Raw genomic sequence first — 20,458 nt, 5'->3', positions numbered from 1 at the left:
TGGCATTAGAACTTGAAAAGAGCCTTTTGATAAATTAATGACACTATTAGAAAAAAACAGAACTGTTACCAAATTGGCTGTCAATATTTTGCCCACATCAAATAATTTCTATGAACAGTCCAGTAAGTACCTATCCTATCCTAGTATCAGACTTCAGTACAATTTTGACAGCAACAGGAATTTAGTATTTGGCAGCTGTTTCCCTGCTCCAGGGAAAACCTGCAATTTTACCAGAATCTGTCACAGATCAGTGCTAAAAGAAAAAGCAAAGCCCTTACAGGTAGCTGAAAACTTTAAACCACAGCTGCACACCTACAATTCCTGCATTACCCAGAACAGTTACTTCTCCAGTAATGATTTGAAGTATATGCACATAGTTATAACAAATTCCCACAGCATGTGCCAATTATATTTTGTAAGCATTACTTACTTCCATACTGAAGGAAAACCTCATAACACCATCACACCTGTGCTCAGGAACACTTTCACAGTCACAGTGCTAACAATGAACCATCATTTTGCATATAAAATACATCAAGCATTTGTCATCTTTCAAATATTTTATTTTAGTATTTTTAAATATGTTTAACACAACAAAGATATAAAACAATATATTAATTCAATCTGAGTTTAGAATCAAAACAATATTTACTTATTTACAGTATTCTACACTTCACTGGCATACCTTCTAGCCATTAGATAACACTATTTTCTCAGTCAGGACAAAACTGAAGTAACAGATCCGTGTGAAAAGCCAGGTTTCTACATCCTTATTATGTTAAGTACCACATACAATGCAGTTTGTGGTTTCTCAAATTTGACAAAATTTCTTCTTTTTTGACAAAAGTGAATTGAAAGAGCAAAACTAAGTTACAGTTAGTCTTTCTAACTACACAGTGAGGGCCAATAGGTCAGCTTGTTGTGCTCCACATTTATCACCTTAAGTTCCTACACACTTATTACAAACTGGCTTTTAAAATCTGCATGTCACTGAATTATGTACATAATACAGCAAATTTGTTAGGACATAAGTGGTAAGTCTGCAGGATACTGGTATATGGAAGGTTCAGTGTTCACAATACTGTAGTGTTTGAGGAGTTGTAAGGGGTTTTTTGTGCTCTTCTTCATATAACGAACAAGACATCAATAGGTTCACTCCAAAGAACTTGTTTTCCCCAGGAATACTGTTTCAATTAGAATAGTGACAAGGTCAAAGACAGATCAGAAATATTTTGTATTTTGTAATTTTATAAACCAGTGGTCTATCAATTAACCCTTATTGTTGAAGTCTAATGCACAAAATAATTCAGAGGGTAAGCTGTCTCACTGCTAGGACTTCTGTCAAATATACTTCTATCTTGGAAAGACTATGGTGGTATCTGCAGTTACAGGTCAGACTTCTAAAAAGGCTATTAAAAAAAAATCAGTACTGTCTGTAGATTACTGCAAATCTCCCTAACTCTTCAGCAAGAACTACATGGACAGGATGAAAAACTATCACAGTTGATTTGCATTCTTTTTATCACACTCCAGGTCCATAAAATCTACTGGTTGGGGTTGGGTTTCTGGTTTTTTTTTCCCATGACTGATTTCTGAAAACCAAATGGGCTTTCATATATCAGAAAACTAGCTAAACAGTAATAGACAAGTCTAGCACTAAGCATGCAGGCAATGGTTAAAAAGCAAGGAGGTATTAATTGCTGCAAAACACTTTTACTGGTGTCTGAGCCCAACTCCTCCCTCTTTACTCTCTTTTTGGCACTACACAAGATACAGCTGTAGAGTAAAGATTATAGGAACCTGTGCTTTTAACCTCCTTAGAGGTTTTCAGTAATTCTAAATAACATTATTTAACAAGCTTGCAACAAAAATAACTTTTTCCCCCCAAATATTTTAACTGACCCTTGCTTCTTAAAGTAGGTAATTATCATGGTTTTATTCAGTCTTTTGGTTTTTGACAGATTTCTTTCAGAACCCAGTTAAGTAGAAATTTCTTTGAAATTGGAATGTTTTCTTCTACAGTAGATAGGAGGGGAGACATCAGAGAAAATCAAAAAGAAAGTGACATTACCTATTCCCATTATTGTGGGAGGATACCACACAGTATGCACTGGGCCTTATCCAAAAAAATGTTTAAACTAAAATGGTAACACTCACTGAAGTCAAGAGTATTTAGTAATTTGCTTGAAGTTAAGCATACAAGTCAATCAGTGCACTTCTGGGATCCAATTCTTGCTAGTCTTGGACATCTAAATACTTCAGGCCTATCTACATTTCTGTAGTGACACTTTGTGTGTTACTATGTTTGCCACTGGACATGAAGATAAATTGCATATATGGAAGCTTTCTATAGCATTGTTCAAGATCAGCTGGAGAACCTTGCTTAAAGATCCTTTCATCAGTTTTTGTCAGTGTAATCAGAATTTGTTAAAAACCACATCTATGAAAGTCTAATTCTGTGCAGGTGTAATGTCATAACCCACTTTAGGGATCTTTCAGAAATGAAAAACTAAAGGCAAAAGGTTTAGGAAAGTTATTATAAGAAACTGTGTCATAAGGTACAAAAAAAAAACCAAAGAAAAAGGATGGGGAAGAGCCTGTGTGTCTCTCACTTGCAGGTATGTGCATAAATATCCCTAAACTTATTAGGAAGAGCTCAACCCTATTGCCAAGTCTCAAATATTACTAAATTTGCTAAGCTAGCAAAAAAAGTGACCCTCCCCTTCTTCTGTATATATGGTTACTAATTTCAGACTTTGCTACTTGGTAAGTTTGTGCACTTTGTAGTTCTGATGTTGCTGAGACACTTGCACTTGCTGGCATTACACAGTAATTAATTCATTATTCTGCATTCAGATCATGTGGGCACTCACACAGACCACAGAGGACAACTTAGCACAAAAGAGGAGCAACATGTTAAAGGAGAGCAGTGGTGGCATGTGAACATAAAGGAAGACATCCCTGAACATACTAAGCATTAGATCCAGGGCCCAAGGTGCTCTGCTGCCTTTACTTAAAGTACTTGTCAGCAACAGAAGCAGCAAAATGCTTTTAAAACAATGACTCAAAAGGAGTTACAAAATGTTAAACCTATCAGTTACCTGCAACTTGTTTCCATCTAATTAACAATAAAGCTTACATTCCCAACCTTACAGACTGACCTGTGCTCTCTTGCAAGCAAGATCACATTTTTCTGTCTTCTATCAAATTCAAGCTTTCCTCTTGCATGTTTACAGACAGACACAATGAACTTCCAAAACAGCAGAGGACAATTACCCATACAATGTTTCAATCCTCTCCAATGCTAACAAAACCAACCATTTTATATTACTTATCCTGGGCTTAGGTATCTAGCATCAAGGGAAACAGCACAAAAGAACAAGCTTCTTTTAAAAAACAATGATAGATAAGGCTGATTTAAAAATGCAATTTACTTAAAGGAATTTGAAAATTAAATTAGAACAAAGAATCCTTACGTTTCAATGTATATAAACTTCACTACAAAAAAATATTGAAATGATAGCTTTACTTTCTGTAAACATTGTTACAATGGGCTGTACTTGAAAATTCTCCTGCATGTGTAAGTTGCAGAATAGTATTTCAGTTTAGATGCAGTTATGCCAGTTACTACTCAAATGGTTATTTTCCAAATCAACAGCTTTGCAAGTTTAATTGCATACCTCTCCATATAACTCAGATTACAAACCTGCACATCCTGAGAACAGATGTTTCCTAGAGTTTAGAAAAACAGTATTCATAACTGTGTGCATTGCAAAGGCAAATATAAGTTAACAAATAGAGCTCTTTCATTATAAAGTCTCAAGAGGAATGTTCAAATTGCCTTTCTGAAATCAGAAAGTTAAGAGCAGCAAATGGCAAGTCTTTAAATCTTTCAGAATATTTTCTCCTTTTTTTAAAGTGTAAGCATACTCCCCCAATTTGGATGGCAAAAGCCATCAGGCTATGGTAGGTTTAACAATATATTATTAAATCTGCAATTTTGCTAAAAAATTGGAATGTTATAAATATAAAAATCTCTGTAATAGTACAGTGTACATGTGCTCATTACAGTTGGCAGAGATACTCCAAGATGCATAATTTTTCTGTGGAATAGGAGCTAAATTAAGTTACAAAAATAATATGTACCATGAAGAGTGTAAGGTAGTCAAGTTAGTACAATCAAGGTATATAAAAGGAACACAATACAGCAAGGAGTAGCCCAAAGTAGGTTACAAGCCTCCAGACACAAAACCTTGCAAATTCCAAATGGATTCATTTCTGTGCACACACAAGTACAAAGTGCCCGTTAAGTCAGCTTGTACCAAGCTGGGAGTTATTTGTGTAACTTTCTAAACCTGACTTACACTACCTTTGTACATCTGAACTTGCAATAATCAAATTAAAAGGTCTATGCCATTTTTATGATTTTGTACCTTGTACCTATCAGTTTTCATTTAGCACAAATGTAATTTCAAGGCTCTACAGACAACATTAGTATTGTCCCCTTACAATCCACTGCCTAAGAGACCAGCAACCCTTGTGTGACCCTGCTCATGCATTATGGACTGAGAGTGTTGGTTTGAGGTTTTGGGGTATGTTTTGTTGTGGGTTGTGGTTTGGTTTTTTTCAACAAGCAAAACTCAACTGTTTATGGTATCTTTCAGGGTAGTAAATGAGCAACTTAAATTAAGAACTAGCCTCTTTTCATAGTTGTTAGAAAAACATATACTGTGTTTTTATATATATAACCAAATATACTGTGCCTATATATTATATCCAGAGATAGTCACCATATTGTTGACACCAGAGTGCTAAAACATACATCAACATGAGCACTATTTCCAATACTCACTATTATTACTATTCATGAAAGAGTTACTACATGCATTTCCCCATCCATTTACAGGACAGTAAGATACACGAAGACAACTGTTCTTTTTTTCCAACATTAAAGAACTGCTCCTGAAAAGCATGCATGAGTTTGGGTATAAAGTAATTAAGACCACACAAAAGTTACTTTGTGGCTTTAAACTCACTAAAGCTAAGTTTATTTTCAGTGGATGTTCCACTTACTGTAACTCATTTAAACACAAAAGGGAAAACTTTCAAGTGCTAGAACAACCATACAGACAACTGATGGACTAGACTAAATAAGTTCTCATTCAAAAAAATATCATCACTGCACAGCCACAAGGCAGACCTTCATTTTTGGCAACCTGTATGCAGACCATTTATACTGTCAAGTCTTGTAATTTAACAGTTAAGAGACTCTCTCAGCATGGAACTATACTGTTTTCTTCATTATGACACAGACCTCCTCATTTTTTAAATATACACAGTTTGTTTTAAAAATTACATGTATGACTGCTTTTAAAGAAAGGCTTTATAAAGTTTTCATTTTTTTGTCAGTATATGTAAAGGCTGGCACTCGGGCAACAAAGATTATCTGGACCTGTAAAGGGTGTGTTATATTCAACACATATTTCAGGTTAATGTTCCTGTAATAATAAACATTCCAATAAACATTCACACAGAACCTTGCCAAGGGTAACAGTATTCTGGTTTATATTCATGCTTCACTGATAGCCTTTACCCATCCCTGCATTGTTTTCTGTTTTCACAAGGAGAAAACAAAACACATCCCTGTAAAGTATGGAAACCCTATTTTATGGCTAAGAATCCAAGAAACAAGGCAAGGAGGAGATCATGGAGTGAAAAATGTTACTTGACTTCTCCCTTGTAGCTAGCCTTGTAGGACCTTAGTCATAATGCTTCATAAAAATCTGAACTGACCCACACAGTCTTCAACCAATTAATCTTTTTAGTATAGTAGGTTTTGAAAAGGGCCAGCAATACTCATTGGGAACAGTACCATTAACATTGCATTCAAAAAAAGAAAACATAGGAAACCATATCCTTGCCCTCCTACTCTGATGATATGCTCTAGTATTAGCCAATGTATGGTAATACAAAAAGAGCCTTGTCGTGATGTAAAAGGCAATGAAGACATCTATAGAATAATGTTCATGTGCAGCCAAAATGAAGAAGATTCCAAAGAGATTCAGGACCCAGGACAAGGTGTGCAAGAAGTTCCAGCTCCTTGGCGTATCTAGAAGAAAACAGAAAGTTATTAACCTTGACTGTCTCAAAATGCAGGCCTAGACATTCCAAACTTTTATACAGATTTTTCATCCAAAAATGAGATGAAGTTATTCTCTTCATTCAAAAATGTTGTGTACAGGTCCAATAAATCCAACAAAAGTAACCATACAAGTTATATATGTCTATCAGTTCATGACTTCATTTACAAATGCATTTCTGGATTAACAAGAGCATCCTTAAATGGTTTAGCACCCTGCAAATCAGAATTCTTTGTTCAACATACTTCTTTTAATAAAAATGATGTCTTTTCTATGTTACAAGGAGGAAGATGTAATGAAAGCTACATTACTGTGATTGCAGTCATTACGTCATAGCTGAACTCAAAGGAATGATCTTTGCTTGCTGAAACATGTATCAAATCCCTGCTGGTGTTTATAGAAGGGTACTGCTGTTTCATATATTCTCACTTGCCATGGGGTTTGGTGATTGGCTTTATGGATTATACTAAATGTATGGAAAACTCGCCAGGTTTTGGCTGGCAGGACTCAGTGGAAGGTACCTAGGCAAGGGAAGAGTAACAGACAACCCTAAGTATCTTCCCAAGTATTCTCCCAGTAGCAAGCCAGGAAGCCTTTCTAATTTCTTGGCTCACATGTTCAATGAAAAGTACCTTATTCATCCCCCCCATGCAAGGAGGTGGTGTTCCTTTCCTTACTGTGACTTGGCTTTCACAAACTTGAGAAAGAGAACAGCAATCTGAGTTTGTATTTGTTTGCTTAAATGTTACACTTTGAACTTTCTGAGAAGGTCAAGGAGCAGATATTCTTAATACTTAAGGACATTCAAATGTTTACACTCTCACACCTCTGTACATACTCTTAAGGACATTTGAGTATTGACACTCTGTACTCACATTCTGTGACAAAGAAGTTGAGCATGGTCAGGACGACAGTGTGACCACTGAACATATAATCTCCACATGTATGCACTCCAGTCAGAGTCATTCCAAAGCCACTCCAAATTGCAAATGCCCGCTGGAGTTTGGCCCAAACATTGCCATACAACTGAAAAACAGTGATATTAACCTTTACTAAGTTCCAACTCCACGGTCCAAACAGTATATCCCTAAAGTGAGCTGTACTGCACTATGTTTGTTTAATACCATTTTATCATGTTGTGTCTTTTATTAAAATGCAGGTTATTACATCTTTGGATTTCACTGTGGCAATGAGTCACATTAGTAACTGCAATTACTAATTGTATTCATCATACCTCTTATGAATACGGGAATTTAGAGCAAGTATTTTGTTCCAAGTGATTTACCCACAGAGCTTGCCACCTTTTTTGAATGTGTTCAGTCTCCCAAATGTATCATTATCAAGCTTTCCATTTGTTCAGCTCAAACCTCTCCTAACTAAAAGTTAGAATGAAACCATAAAATCCCACGTTCTAAGAATATCCCTTATGAGAAGGGGTGAAATAATAATCGTTTGTTAGGTTTTTTTCCAAAACCATGCAACCAACAAGACAGAGAAATGATTACTTCTTTCTTCATGAAGTTAGTAGCTTAAGTGCACACACCTCTTTGACTTTCTGTCTCTGTTTTACAGTGTGAAACATTCTGAACACCCTTCCCCAAATAACCATATACTCTCCAGAGTGGCAAGTGCTTCTAGGACCCCTAGGGATGTTTGCCTGAATATGGCAATTAATGCAAGGACAAGGAAACAGGAGAGAAACATGATGTTCTTAAAACACACACGTCTAACACTATGGTTGCAACAATCTTAATCACGTCTTGAGTAGTTTTTTACAAAAGGAAACAGGAAAAATAATGTAAAGCACTTGAAGTTTTTACCTTTCCAGTACACTGCAAGTGCTGTCCTGGCACGGAGAGTGAGGTAACAAACATTGTAATGCAGCGTAATAGAAACACTGTCCCCATGAGGCTGCACAGCCTGCGCAGCAGAATAGATCTGGGAAAAGTACACAGGAACTGAGATCTGGGAAGTTATGATAAAAACATTTCACCTCACCCCAACTTAATCCCATTAAGTCCTGACATCATCACTGCAAGTTTCACAACAATTCTTTTTTTCCAATTAAGTAGTACTGTAAAAATAAGGTTCCACATGACAGGGTGAGACATTGTAGCAAGCTTACTGTCACCAAAAGGTACAGCTCCACCTCTGCAGCTACTCCTGTGCTAGCTTTGGCACTCATACCTTCTGTTGGCAAACTGATAAAATCAATAAACCAGTGAAAATTTAACTTAAAATATGCATGCACACAAAAGCATTTTCTATCTCTCTGTGAAAGCAAATTGCCAGGCTGACTCAGACATCCTGTGGCAATTCATTCTTGTGGCACTTTCTTATACAAAGCTGTTATAGCATGAGAGTATATACTGACAACTTTTTGAAATACCTATGTTCTGAAGGAAATTACTTATAAATATGGTAGAAAAGTGAATTCAGATTACTCCTTTGAAAGATTCACAAGCCATCAATCTTGATGAAATCCTCCCTAATCCATTTTAACAGAGACATTCTAGGAGTTGACAAGATTCTTATAGAATGGAACTTCTTAAACAACCATAATAAATTCTTGTTACGGTCTTTTCTCTGCATCAAAGGACCAATTAATTTGGATTTTATAAAATCTACCTGTGTTTGTGAAGCAGAAGAACCAAGAGCCAAATGTAGCAAAGAATTACACCACATACTTCAGTCATAGCAAAAGCCCATGGTATCCTAGGGACACTAAAAAAAAAAGACAAAGCAGAAAGTTAATACAAAGGCTTAATTTTTTTCCTAGTCTTGGTACTGAAAATAAGGGCATGTGAGGTTCTAACCTCAAAACTTATTTGCATTCATCTGACAATAGTATAAACTACAGTCAAAAATACTTTTGTTAGACTGAATGAAATATAGAATTTGGAATATATTCAGTTATCTCCTTCCTAATAATGTGCTTTCAGTTTCCAGAGATTTCACTAAGGGAAAATCTCTAGTATGCTCTCTTAATTCACATGTGATGTACTAACAGGATGTGTTCCTCCACTATTGTTTCACAACAACCTTTTTCATTCTGACAAAAACTTGCATCATGTCAATTATGCTGCTTATGCTTGCAAGAATGCCATGTCAATGCAATGAATTAAATGCTGCAAGGCCAAAAACATGAAACACTTGTAATGAAGCAGAACTGCCCAGAAAAGTATCAGGGAATATAAAAATTGTTTTCAAAACTTCAGTAATACATTAAAACATTCAGCCTTCCCTGTCAAAAGATCTAAGACTAAGACCTTCTTGCACTCATAAGGCACCAGTAACAATTTCCACTCTTCAGTCACCAAAATACAGATCAACAAATTTCAAGAGAGGCTGCTCCTTGTACTTTTGTGCTCCCCCTGATACAAAGGGGTAGCAAAGCACCACTCAAACATGAGCTTTGTAGTAATCCTCTGTCATTGTTCTGTGAGCTGCTGCTTTCTGGCCTCCCCCATCCTCCTGCACACTGAATACCCAGGGAGCACCCTGGGAACAAAATCCAATAATGCCACAGCTCCTGTTCTCTCTGCCCTCTTCCACTCTGTTGGATGTGGGCTGTCCTTGATGAGTTATATATACCTTTATGGAGGATTCTGCACTCTTACTCAAAAGATTAGAGTCTTACTGACTTCTTGAAAGCCATAAATGAAAATGGAAATTACTGGCAAGAACAGGAAGATCACAAAGGCTGAACTTTATAACAGTTTAGCTCATCTTTTAAAACTCTCTAGGCAGTTAAGTTCTCCATGGTGCAAGTGCTCTTTCTCAAAGGGAACATTTATTCTCTATTAAACCTGTTGTCAATGACTAGAATTCGACCTTTGCCATTGTGTCTCTTCTTTGCCTGAAGTGAAATATTTTCTTTAAAAAAATGAGCAGGTACTACATAAATCACAACAGTGGTTTAATAACCTGTTAAAAGAGATGCTGGTCTTTTCATTCAACTTGAGTTTCCCTAGACCATCTTCAGCAAGCTGACAGTGGGAAGACCGTAAAAACAGTACCAATGCTGTTCCCTTTCAATTTTCTTGCTCACTCACAGATCAAAATATTCCTTCATCCAAAGGTTTTTTTATATCAAGACACGTTAAGCTTCATGGCAGAAAGTGGATTTCAGAAAATGCATATGGCTGCATATCTATGCCAGCTGACCATCACACTTTTTACCAGAATGCAAGGATGGACAAAGTAATTTCTGTGTTGTAATGAGTTTAAGATGTAAAACTAAAATATAAACTAGATAGAACAACAGCTCAATTTATTTTCCCCTAAACCCAAATCTCTGCATCTACCTGATCCGCATTTCTTTTAGCAGAAGGACTTACTAGACTTTTATTACTATTTTGCAGAGGCATTTCTAGAGCACATGAAACTTTCTTCTAGAGCATATGAAACTTTGAAAACAGATAAAAGACAGCCTGTATTTTAACCATCACATTACTATTTTGTTTAGAAAGAAAATGTCTTACCTATCTAGAAATATGTCTGGCAGAGGTGGATATGTTTGCATGTCAGGTACTCGCTCGTGTACTATCACCATGACAAATGATGTAAAGCCAAACACTATGAAGACATACACACAACTTAAAACTGTCTTCCAGTACTCTGGGTCCAGTCTTCGTGTGGCATGTTTGTTTTTTCCGTTTGCATATTGATACTGATCACCATTCAAGTCAGTAATTGGTCCATCATAGTCCCGAGGTACCTCACCATTACAAAACCAATCTCCCCCCTGTAGTGAACCAGCTGGGGACACTGTGCCAGCATGACCATCACTGGTGTAACCCAGCTCTTCCAGGACATCAACGTGCTGCTTCTGCAGTTTGCGTATGGACAACATCAGCCTCTTGATATCCCCCAAGATTTTGATTTCCAGAGGAGGAGATCGCAAGTCATACTCAGTAAGTGTCAGCAGCGTAATTCCATCCAGCCTGTGTCGGTTGCACAAAAGATCCACGTACTCACAGAAGCCTTCTTCCTTCAGCCACTTGGCCACGTTCTTGGTAGTCCAGCGTCGAATGCAGAGCTGGTTACTGCCCGCCATCCTGCCCTTGATCCGCCACTCACACTCACCTGCTGCACAGCCGAGAGAGAGAGACAACACCAGAGTGTTCAACACACATCACTGAAATGCCAGCTCTCTTGTGCCATTTTAGATGCTCAATTAGCCCAAGACATTTTACATAAGAGATAGCTAAAAAACAGACCTAATTTCTAAGGCAAGTAATACAAAAATGTGGTTTTTTTTCAAGAAAAACTAAATTAAGATTATCTCATTTGCTCCTAAATAGAAACCTAAAGTTTCCAAGAAGCAGAATATTTCCTAGATGTATCCAGTATACTGTTCTAATTTTGTTGCAAATAAATAAATAAATAAATCCTGCTTTGTTAATTACATTAGGCAATGAAAATCAAATACTACTCTTTAAATACCAGCTTAATCATTAGACTTTTCCACTGTTTGCAGCTCATCAACTACATGAGGAAGTACAGTCAGCAAACACACAAAACTGAATTAAAGCTGAAATAATACATTTCAATACAGTCCAATATGTCCCACTGTTTTAAAATACTACTGAAGCTTTGATGACATGACATTCTCCCACTCCTTCCAAGTAAACCTAAGTCTAGATATCTGCAACAGTATTGAACTGAAGTATGTTAGTTGTATCATGATGGTACAACCATCCTATTTCTTTGTTTGATCTCAATAATTAAGATAGATACTTACTGAATTGTGAATCCTTTAAAATACTCAGCTTTCAAAAACAGCATTACTAGAAATGAAGTACTGGTTTAAGCTTCAAAGCATTTTTTAAATGGATGTGGTAATAGATAGCATAGTAATACACCAAAACCAGAAGAGAGGTATCTAATTTCCTGATCTGTGTTCCTGACTCTAGAATATTGCATGAAGGAAGGAGAGACAGCTCAGCAACATTTTAGTCACATGGTGGTGACAAGTCACCAGAAAAACAACCAAGAAAAAAGTTAACCACAGGACATTATATGGAACACAACAGAACTCTGAAAGGCTACCAGTGAAGTAAAAGTACTAAAACGTTTATGCAATATTGAAGACCCACAGCAGTAGAGAATGGATTTGTGCATAATTTATATTTGGTGGCTCATGTACAGCTACCACCTAAGAAACAGCTACAATATCACAGCTCTTTTGTACTCGAAAAAACAGTCTAATTAACTAAAATGCTTCAATCATGCCAACCAAATCTCAGAAAACACAAGGCACTACAATGCACTATTGCCACATACATCATTCAAGGCTTTCAGAATGAAAGTAAAGAAACAGTGTATTTAATCTATTATTTAGCTGCTGTCTATAGTAAACTGGTAGTCAAATCCATCATGAATATTCAGCACAGTTCTCCATCTTTTTCAGGGGCACAGCTCCTCCAGAAACAGAACGTCTTTCCTTCTCACTTCTTTTTTTTTTAAGGAGGTACAGTACCTATTGTGCTCTTAATATAATTACTGGATGCAACTTTTTCTTCTGGCTTTCATCTACAAAGTATTTTATACTATATCAGAGAAGATTCAATTTGCCAAATGAGATTTCCCAGCAGTGCAAAAGCAATATTTTAGAAGAAAAATGAGCACACAAATCACACTTACCCTTCTAAAATAATTAAGGGCATAATACATCTGAAGATATTCTCTCAGCAGTTGACTGTATATTAAAAACTTGTACTTAATTCATTGCTAAAATTTCTCAGTACCTCATATACAGTCAATAAGTATATAAGCTTTAACACCTTGATTTAAATAGTTGCCCAAAATGAAAAAACCCCAAACTCCTAGAATATCTGCATATGCTATATGCTTCCTTCTCGATATGAAAGGGTATTTTCTCATTTTTATGTTATCGTACTATTTCTGAAAGTGTAGCTCAAAAATAACTCTGACAATTATTTTGGTCACACGGCTAATAAAATAAATTATGATACTTAATTTGATTAAATGTCCTGGCCCACTCCCCCTGCAGTGGGATGGTGGGGGAGAACTGTAAAAAGGCAAACCCAAGGGGTTGAGATAGGAACAGTTTAATAATGGTAATAAAGTAAAATACAGTAATAATAACAGTGAAAATAACAAAAAGAGAGAAGAACAACACCCAAGAAAGACAAGTGATGCACATTACAACTGCTCAGCACCTGCTGACCTTTGTCCAGCCAGTTTCCCAGCAGTGGTCAGCCCCTCTGGGCCAATCTCCCCCTCCATTTATATACCAAGCAGGGCATTCCATGGTATGGAATGTTCCTTGGGCCAGGTTCAGGTCAGCTGTCCTGGCTGTGTCTCTACCAGCTTCTTCTGCCCCTCCTCACTGGCAGAACAGGGGAAAATCAAGAACTCCTTGACTTAGGGTCAGCACCACTGAGCAACATCTAAAACATGAGTGTACTGTCAACATTGTTCTTATACTATTCCAAAATATCCAGTAAAAATAAACAAACTTGAGTTGCCAAACTGAACTTCCAGAAAAACAGATTACATACAGAAAAGAAAAGAAGTTGTTAATCCCAGTGAGTTTTATAACATAGTAATCATCATGGGTTTTCTAAAAGCAGTGAATGTAAACTCACAACACAAATACACTCAACTTACTGATATTGTCTTCTAACCAAAGCAGCTTCTGAGGACAAAGGCAGGAAACTGTCCCTAACCTAAGAGAATTCCATTCATTTGTTACAAGTCAAGTAGCCTAACAGCAGCCTAGTCTTCTTTCATCTGGCATTGCTGGAATAAAAATCAACCCTTATCAAAGGTGCAATAAAAGTAACCTTACAACACTGAATCAGCACACCCATCAAAGGTCACTATGGGCTGGACCTGGGAGAAAGTCTACATTAAACCTCAAGATGCAACTGATAGGACCTGCTCTGTTTTTAAACACTGTCAACAAAAGGACACTTAACCAACTGGAAAAGACAAAGAAATGACCACAAAACACAAATTTAAAATATTACACAGAGCAGGTAGCTAATTTCATCTCAACAGCAACAGGTAAACTCATTTTTCAATGACAAAGCAACTTCTTAAATCCTGAAACTGCCTTCCCTTTCAGACTACTCAATTGGTGACACTTGTGTGGTTTAAAGGGTAAAAGGCACTCTCCCTAATAATTGTAACACCTGGAATACAGTACAAAGCCCTATGTGCAACTGCTCCTGCTCCTTTTTGAAGCTGAAGAATGTTGCATAACTTTTACAAAACTACAGTGCTATGTAAGAATAACGCAGCAGAGGCCAAGTCCCCTAGATAACTGCACCTGTCTTCTGGAAGGAAACAGCTCTGGGAACTACTTTGCCTTCCATATTACTAGTTTTATCCCTAAAGCAAATAATGGGTAACATTACTTAATGATGAATAACACACATGAGTAACACAAAGCAAGCATAGACTGAAGCGTCAGAGGGTAAAATATACTTTTCACCTGACATCAGCAATGTCTGTAGCTAGTTAGTGGATTATTTTCCTGGTACTGTGACTTAACACTTAGCAAGCCTGTCAACAGTATGTATTGTGTGTCCCATTTTCTTGCACCAGCCTTTCAATTAACAGCATGAGCACAATGCATATGAACTGTATATGTATAAATATTTACTTTTTTAAAAGAAAAACATTACTTTGTGAGCCATAAACATTCCTACAACTTGGCTGTGGCATCTTAAGAAATAAGATGCCTCTGAGAGGCTGACTATGCCCTAGCTGACAGCAAAATTTTGTAGATTTATATCTAGAGAAAATTAACCTCCCTCAACATGATTGTCCATGATTCTATCATGTTCCCATCTACTGAATTGCTGCCAGTCAACCATTAATTCCCTAACTTTCCTAGCTTACAGACTTTGAGACTTTATATTGAGGTAAAAATGTGGGAAGTTGAATCTGCTTATCACTACTCTAGCCAAGGAAAAGTAGCATTAATATCACAGTAACATTAGGCTGCAAACTTGATTAGAGCAGTCACAGCTGAAGGGTTAAACAACCTAGTTAGGTCTGCAGCAGTTAGCAGAGGGCTGACTGGTTTTGTTTATTCTAGACACATATGCAAAATCTCTACTGGCACCATGACTGCTTTACCACCTGCCCTCAGGTACCTGGGAGAGCCTTGCCCCTTGCTTTTTTCCCCATAGATTCATTTCCCACCATCCTGGAGAGGAATTTTAGGAAGGATGCTGAACAACTACCAGATCTCAAGTGATTTAACCTACATTTCTGTGTGAAGGTTTCAAGCTGCAGTTTGAAAACAGGCCATCCCAACTCGGCCCCCCCTTCACTGGGTCTGCTGGCTTAGGAGCACATCCCACACCTCAGGGGAGAGGCTGTTCCCTGCAAAGGCTGCTACTTCACCCATGTTGGTGGCCTTGGTTCCCCAGCACAAAAAAGCTACACAAAAACATGTGCTGAGCCAGCCTGCAATAATAAGGCTACTGTCACACACCAACTTAGCAATGCTGTGCTGGAAAAAGAACACACAGCACTGCCTTGTTATGCAGCACAAGGCTCAGCTACTCTGCTGACTCTGACTTACATGAGAAGCTTGTCACCTGCTCTTCCTGGAAACTCTAAATTCTTCAGTGCTTATTTAAAGCAAATAGCACCAAAGATTTCACTGCCATATAGCATACAGTGGCTTAGTCCTTACTTCCTAAATGCCACCGGATACATATAATATGCTAGGTGTCTTGTAAGCAGAAGGACAAAAAGAACACATGCAAAAACAATACATGATTTTTCAAGAGTTTTTAACCACAATGGCTACCATACTACATATAAAATTGATCAAACACATCACAATGCCCACCATGAGACAACATATGGTATTTTCCTGAAGCAAGAATACAATAATTTCAAATGCATAAATATTGCTGTAAAACTTGCATTGAGTTTTAAATAGTGACTTTGGTATCATAAGTGAGATGATCAGCAATAGCTTAACTGTACTCAAAGTTCTTAGTGCTATGTATGAAGGTAAGATAAGAAATCTCAAAGTAACACTAGCTTAGTCTTAGGTTTTAAGCCATCAAGGAAGATGAGCTTTTTGAGAATTACGTACTGAAGTGCAGCTTGTGTATCAAATATTAGTGAGACACCTCCATGCAAGAGTGACAGCAGCTACTACAGAAAGTCCTGAAAGTTAAACATGTTTGTCTTAAGAACCACCACGTACAGTTACATATTGCATCAAAATGAACAGAATACAAACTGCTCCCTGACTCTTACACCTCATGAAGCCAAACAGGCTGTTACTATACTCAAGTGAACACTAAGAGCAGCTCAACTCCTAATCTACTAACCAGCTAACAAAACAAATTTTTATACTACTGCCACCATTCAATGCACACACAAGTGATTTTTAAACAACTGATCAAGTACTCCACCACTTATCTTAGGATGTCATTCACAGTATTTCACTACTATTTGACTAAGTTCTTGAACATTTTACATGCTAAATATCAAATGTCAAGTATTTTTCTTCCAGTTTCAAGTAGTATATCCCTTCTGTGACAGAATAATGGCTGCTCTTTATCCCTATACAACTTAGGAGTAACAATTCAAGTTTCTTTCTCCCCTTTTCTTCCCACACTCTCATCTTACTGTGGAGATAGGAGAAGACATGAACAAACTCTCCATACAAATGAATACCAGAACAATATCTGAAGTGAAACTGTGTTTCATCTTACTCTCCACAACCATTTACAATCTGATCTTTCTGGTCTAGTGAAAATCTAATAGCCTTCCTCATTTTAGATGCATTAAAGTAGGCAAGAAATAAAAAAACTTCTAAAAGGCATGTGATTATCAAACAAACATGAACAGTGTAATATGGTTAGTGGATCTCAAGCAGCTAAGTGGGCTGCAAAAGCAAGCTCTGTACAAAGAAAAGCGATACTACAGAACTCAAAAGATTACAGTTCCTAGGCCAACCTGTATTTTAATAGTATCCTACTAAAATAAACCCCCAACCAGCCAGCAGAAACAACACCCATAAAAGGGCAAACAAGATAATTTAAAATTCTTGTGCTTTACAAATGTACAGGACATCTCCTTCACTTCTAAGCAGTACTTATACAACAAAACCTTAGAAAACTTTACAAAATTTCTTTCACCTGGTATAAAAATCACTTCACACTAATCCTACAGGTTAGTTCCACCTTTCTTCTACATCACAGAAAGCAAAATGAAGAAAAAGACACAGTCATTTCCTTACCTCTGATATTCAGCAAGAAGCACCCCCTACCAAACAGGAGGGGCACTTAAATGCCGGGAAATGTCTTCCGAGCTCTTGCCACTCCAGGGCACAGCATGATCAGCTGCTCTGTGGAGGTGGCACAGACACCATGCCCAGCTGCACAAGGGAGCTCTGTGGAGACAGAGCAGACATTAGCCAAGTTGAATTTTGCCATCGAGTCATTTTACAACACAGAATGAGCACTGCACATAAAAAAAAATTTATAAAATTAATTTTGCAAACTGAAGCCTCAAATACAAAACCATAAGACCACTTCAACTTATGCCAAACGTTAACACTAACACTACCTCTCATTTGCCTCTTCCATTAACTTAGGGAGCTGGAAAAACCTACCTTTTTGAAGTGTTGGGGTTTTTTAATAGCAATCTGCAATAACTAAGTGAATAAGGCCACATAATGCATCAGTAATATAGATTTAAGAGACTGAGTGGGTAACAGTTCCAGTACTTTCGACTTCTTTATGCTCAGGCCCTAAACTTGCACACACTCTCCCCACAGGCAGACCCCACCATTTAACCCTGAAACTCGAAGAGGACACATAAAAACCAGTAACAGCACTATTCCATGCTGCCTTCTTAATAATCAAATCCTACATACTCAACAGCATTTTTATTCAAAACTGAACATTTTGTCCTCAGAAAACACACCAATTTTATTGAAAAAAGTAACAAGAATATCTATTTTGACCGGTACAACCGTTTCGTTATCTGACTGTAAGAGTGACACAAAACATCATTTCCAGGAACGATCTGTTCGCTGCGGAGGCTGACGCGGGAGTCACAAACCGCACGGGTCCCCTCTGCCCCCAGACCCCACAACAAACCGCACAGGGCCCGCAGGCCCCGGCCCCCCGGTGCCGTCCCACACCTTCACACGCCTCTCCTAACGAGGCCGGCAAAGTTCACCCGAGAGCGGCACAGCCGGGCTCAAGGGCTGACCCCTTCAGCCCGAAGCCTGCCGGCGACACGGCCCCAGCGCGCAGCTGGTGCTCCGGGCCGGGCGCTCACGCTCGCCAGAGATGTGCCGGGCCGGCGGGCGCCGTAATTACGGCGGAGCGGATTTTAGCGCGGACACACAGCACGGGAGGCTCGTCCTCCCCCCAGTAGGCGAAGCTGCTCTCCTCCCGCACAGCCTCTGCGCCCCGAGACTCGCGGGGCCCGCCCGCACCCCGGGGGTTGATGCCGCAGCGGGGGCAGCGACGGGGACCCGGCGGGCTCCCGCCTGCGGGGCGGCCCCACGGGAGGGAAGGCAGGAAGGGTCCCCGGTCCGGGCCTCCCGGGAAGGGCCCCGCGGCTCGCCCCGCCTCACCTGCCGCCGAGTGGCGGTGCCGCCGCGCCGGCCCTGGGAGCTGCGGCAGCGGCTCCTCCGCGCCCTACCCGTGCCTCTGCCCGTGCCTCTCCTCGGCGGCAGCGGCGGCCACCGCCACCCCCCATCCCCCGTCCGGAAGCGGCGGCGGCAGCGCCGGCAGGCGGCGGCGGAAGGGGAGGGACGCGGTGGAAGGACGGGGCCCCTGCCAGGAGGGGCTTCGGTCTGTGCCCGAGGCTTGGAATCGGTGGATCGGTCAATATCGCCGTCCTTCAACTCAAAGCATACACCAGGACAGAATAACAGAGGAAACTTATAGGGCCCTCGTACTGTCAGGCCTCATAGCAGGCAGTCATTAAAAAGCATTTCAATTGCACCATTGTTCTTTCCTGATGTCTGTATAAAAAGAATAAAACTGGCTGTCCGCACTTGGCCGACAGCACTGAGTCATTTATGCGCGGAGATGCAAAGCACAGATGTGAACAGCACACATGACTTAGGAAAGCTTCAGCAAGGCGCCGTAACTTCGGGAGCTCCATAGCCTACAAACAGCACAGGTGGAGGCGATAGAAGGAGACAGACACACGAGAAGCAAATTGCTCCAGAAATAAATTTATTTTGGATACCAACTGTCTGGGGTAGCTGCCAGCCCTTTGCAACTGTTTGAGTAACAGTCAGAATTTGTTTTGTTGATGATGTAATTACTATGAGGTCCAAAACAATCTTAAGTTGTAGCTTCAGTTGAAATAAAAAGGAGGTGGCAGTGTATCCATGAAGTTAAGGACACTGCCTTTTTGCCTTTTCAGAGAAAGTGGCCTTGAGATCCTTGTTCTAAAAAAAAGAAAAAAAATGTATTGCAAAGTTTATATGCTGCTAATAGTGAAACAAGAAAATTTGCACTTCAAAATTCTTCAAAGCTAAGTCAATTTGTCGAATCATCAAGCAATCCTATGCAAATATGCACTCTTGTGCTCTCTCAAGTGTAATGGACTGTCTATCTACCAGATATTCAGAAGAAAAATTGTGAAGAACATCTCTCAGAAGGCGTGAGAACATCTCCTCCTTTCCACAAGCCTTGGTTCAAAGATGCTTATCTCTGTGCAGTCTGTTCTGTCCCGCTTTTGTTTTTTACACTAAATGATCTGTAGTTTCCCAAAATGAGTTGTTGAAGTTGGAGGGTGTGTTCCTCTGTTTTTGCCAGTTTAGCAGCATCTGCAAACAATGTAGGAATCAAGTGCAATTTCAGTCCTCACAATGTTTTCCTTCTTTGCCGTTAAGGCACTAGATGAAAAACTGACGAATCTGAATTCATCAGTGACAAACACATACATGTAAATCTGAAAAAAATCAAATGGACCTTGTCTTCCTGTTTATCATGGATCAATTAATAAAGCTGGTTGAAAATTGAAGTAATTTTGCTTACTCCAGTATTTTTTCTTACTTACACATATTTATATTCAAAAACCCCTAGCATGTATCTGACAAGGAAAACAAAATTACAGGAGAGCAAGGCAAGTAAGTTGAACGAGATTTTGTGCTTCTCTATTTGTGTGCATTCTCTACTGTTTTTGACATGAATTTTTCTCCACCAACTGCCAGTCAATCACAACTTTTTGCACACTTCCAAGTGCCAAGTTGGTACAATCTACAATACATGGCTGCATTTGCTTCTATCTGAACAACTGGTTTAAACCAAAAATGTAAAAATAAGCACAAACTAAAA

At 38.8% G+C, this 20,458-nt stretch overlaps 1 protein-coding gene across 1 annotated transcript; it reads right to left on the bottom strand.

The window, feature by feature from the left end:
• Window positions 1–541: 541 nt before the first annotated feature.
• Window positions 542–18,879, bottom strand: SAMD8 (sterile alpha motif domain containing 8). The gene is made up of 7 exons (XM_036385449.2): window positions 18,739–18,879; window positions 17,389–17,541; window positions 10,625–11,231; window positions 8,769–8,864; window positions 7,961–8,078; window positions 7,016–7,166; window positions 542–6,109 (listed from the first exon to the last, which is right to left on the bottom strand). Exons 3-7 carry the CDS (start codon window positions 11,197–11,199, stop codon window positions 5,805–5,807), a joined length of 1,245 nt encoding a protein of 414 aa, XP_036241342.1. The 5' UTR covers window positions 11,200–11,231; window positions 17,389–17,541; window positions 18,739–18,879; the 3' UTR covers window positions 542–5,804.
• Window positions 18,880–20,458: the final 1,579 nt, after the last annotated feature.

Source organism: Molothrus ater, chromosome 8, assembly GCF_012460135.2.
Source record: "Molothrus ater isolate BHLD 08-10-18 breed brown headed cowbird chromosome 8, BPBGC_Mater_1.1, whole genome shotgun sequence".
NCBI lineage: Eukaryota > Metazoa > Chordata > Aves > Passeriformes > Icteridae > Molothrus > Molothrus ater.
This window is presented reverse-complemented; position numbering and strand designations above follow the sequence as displayed.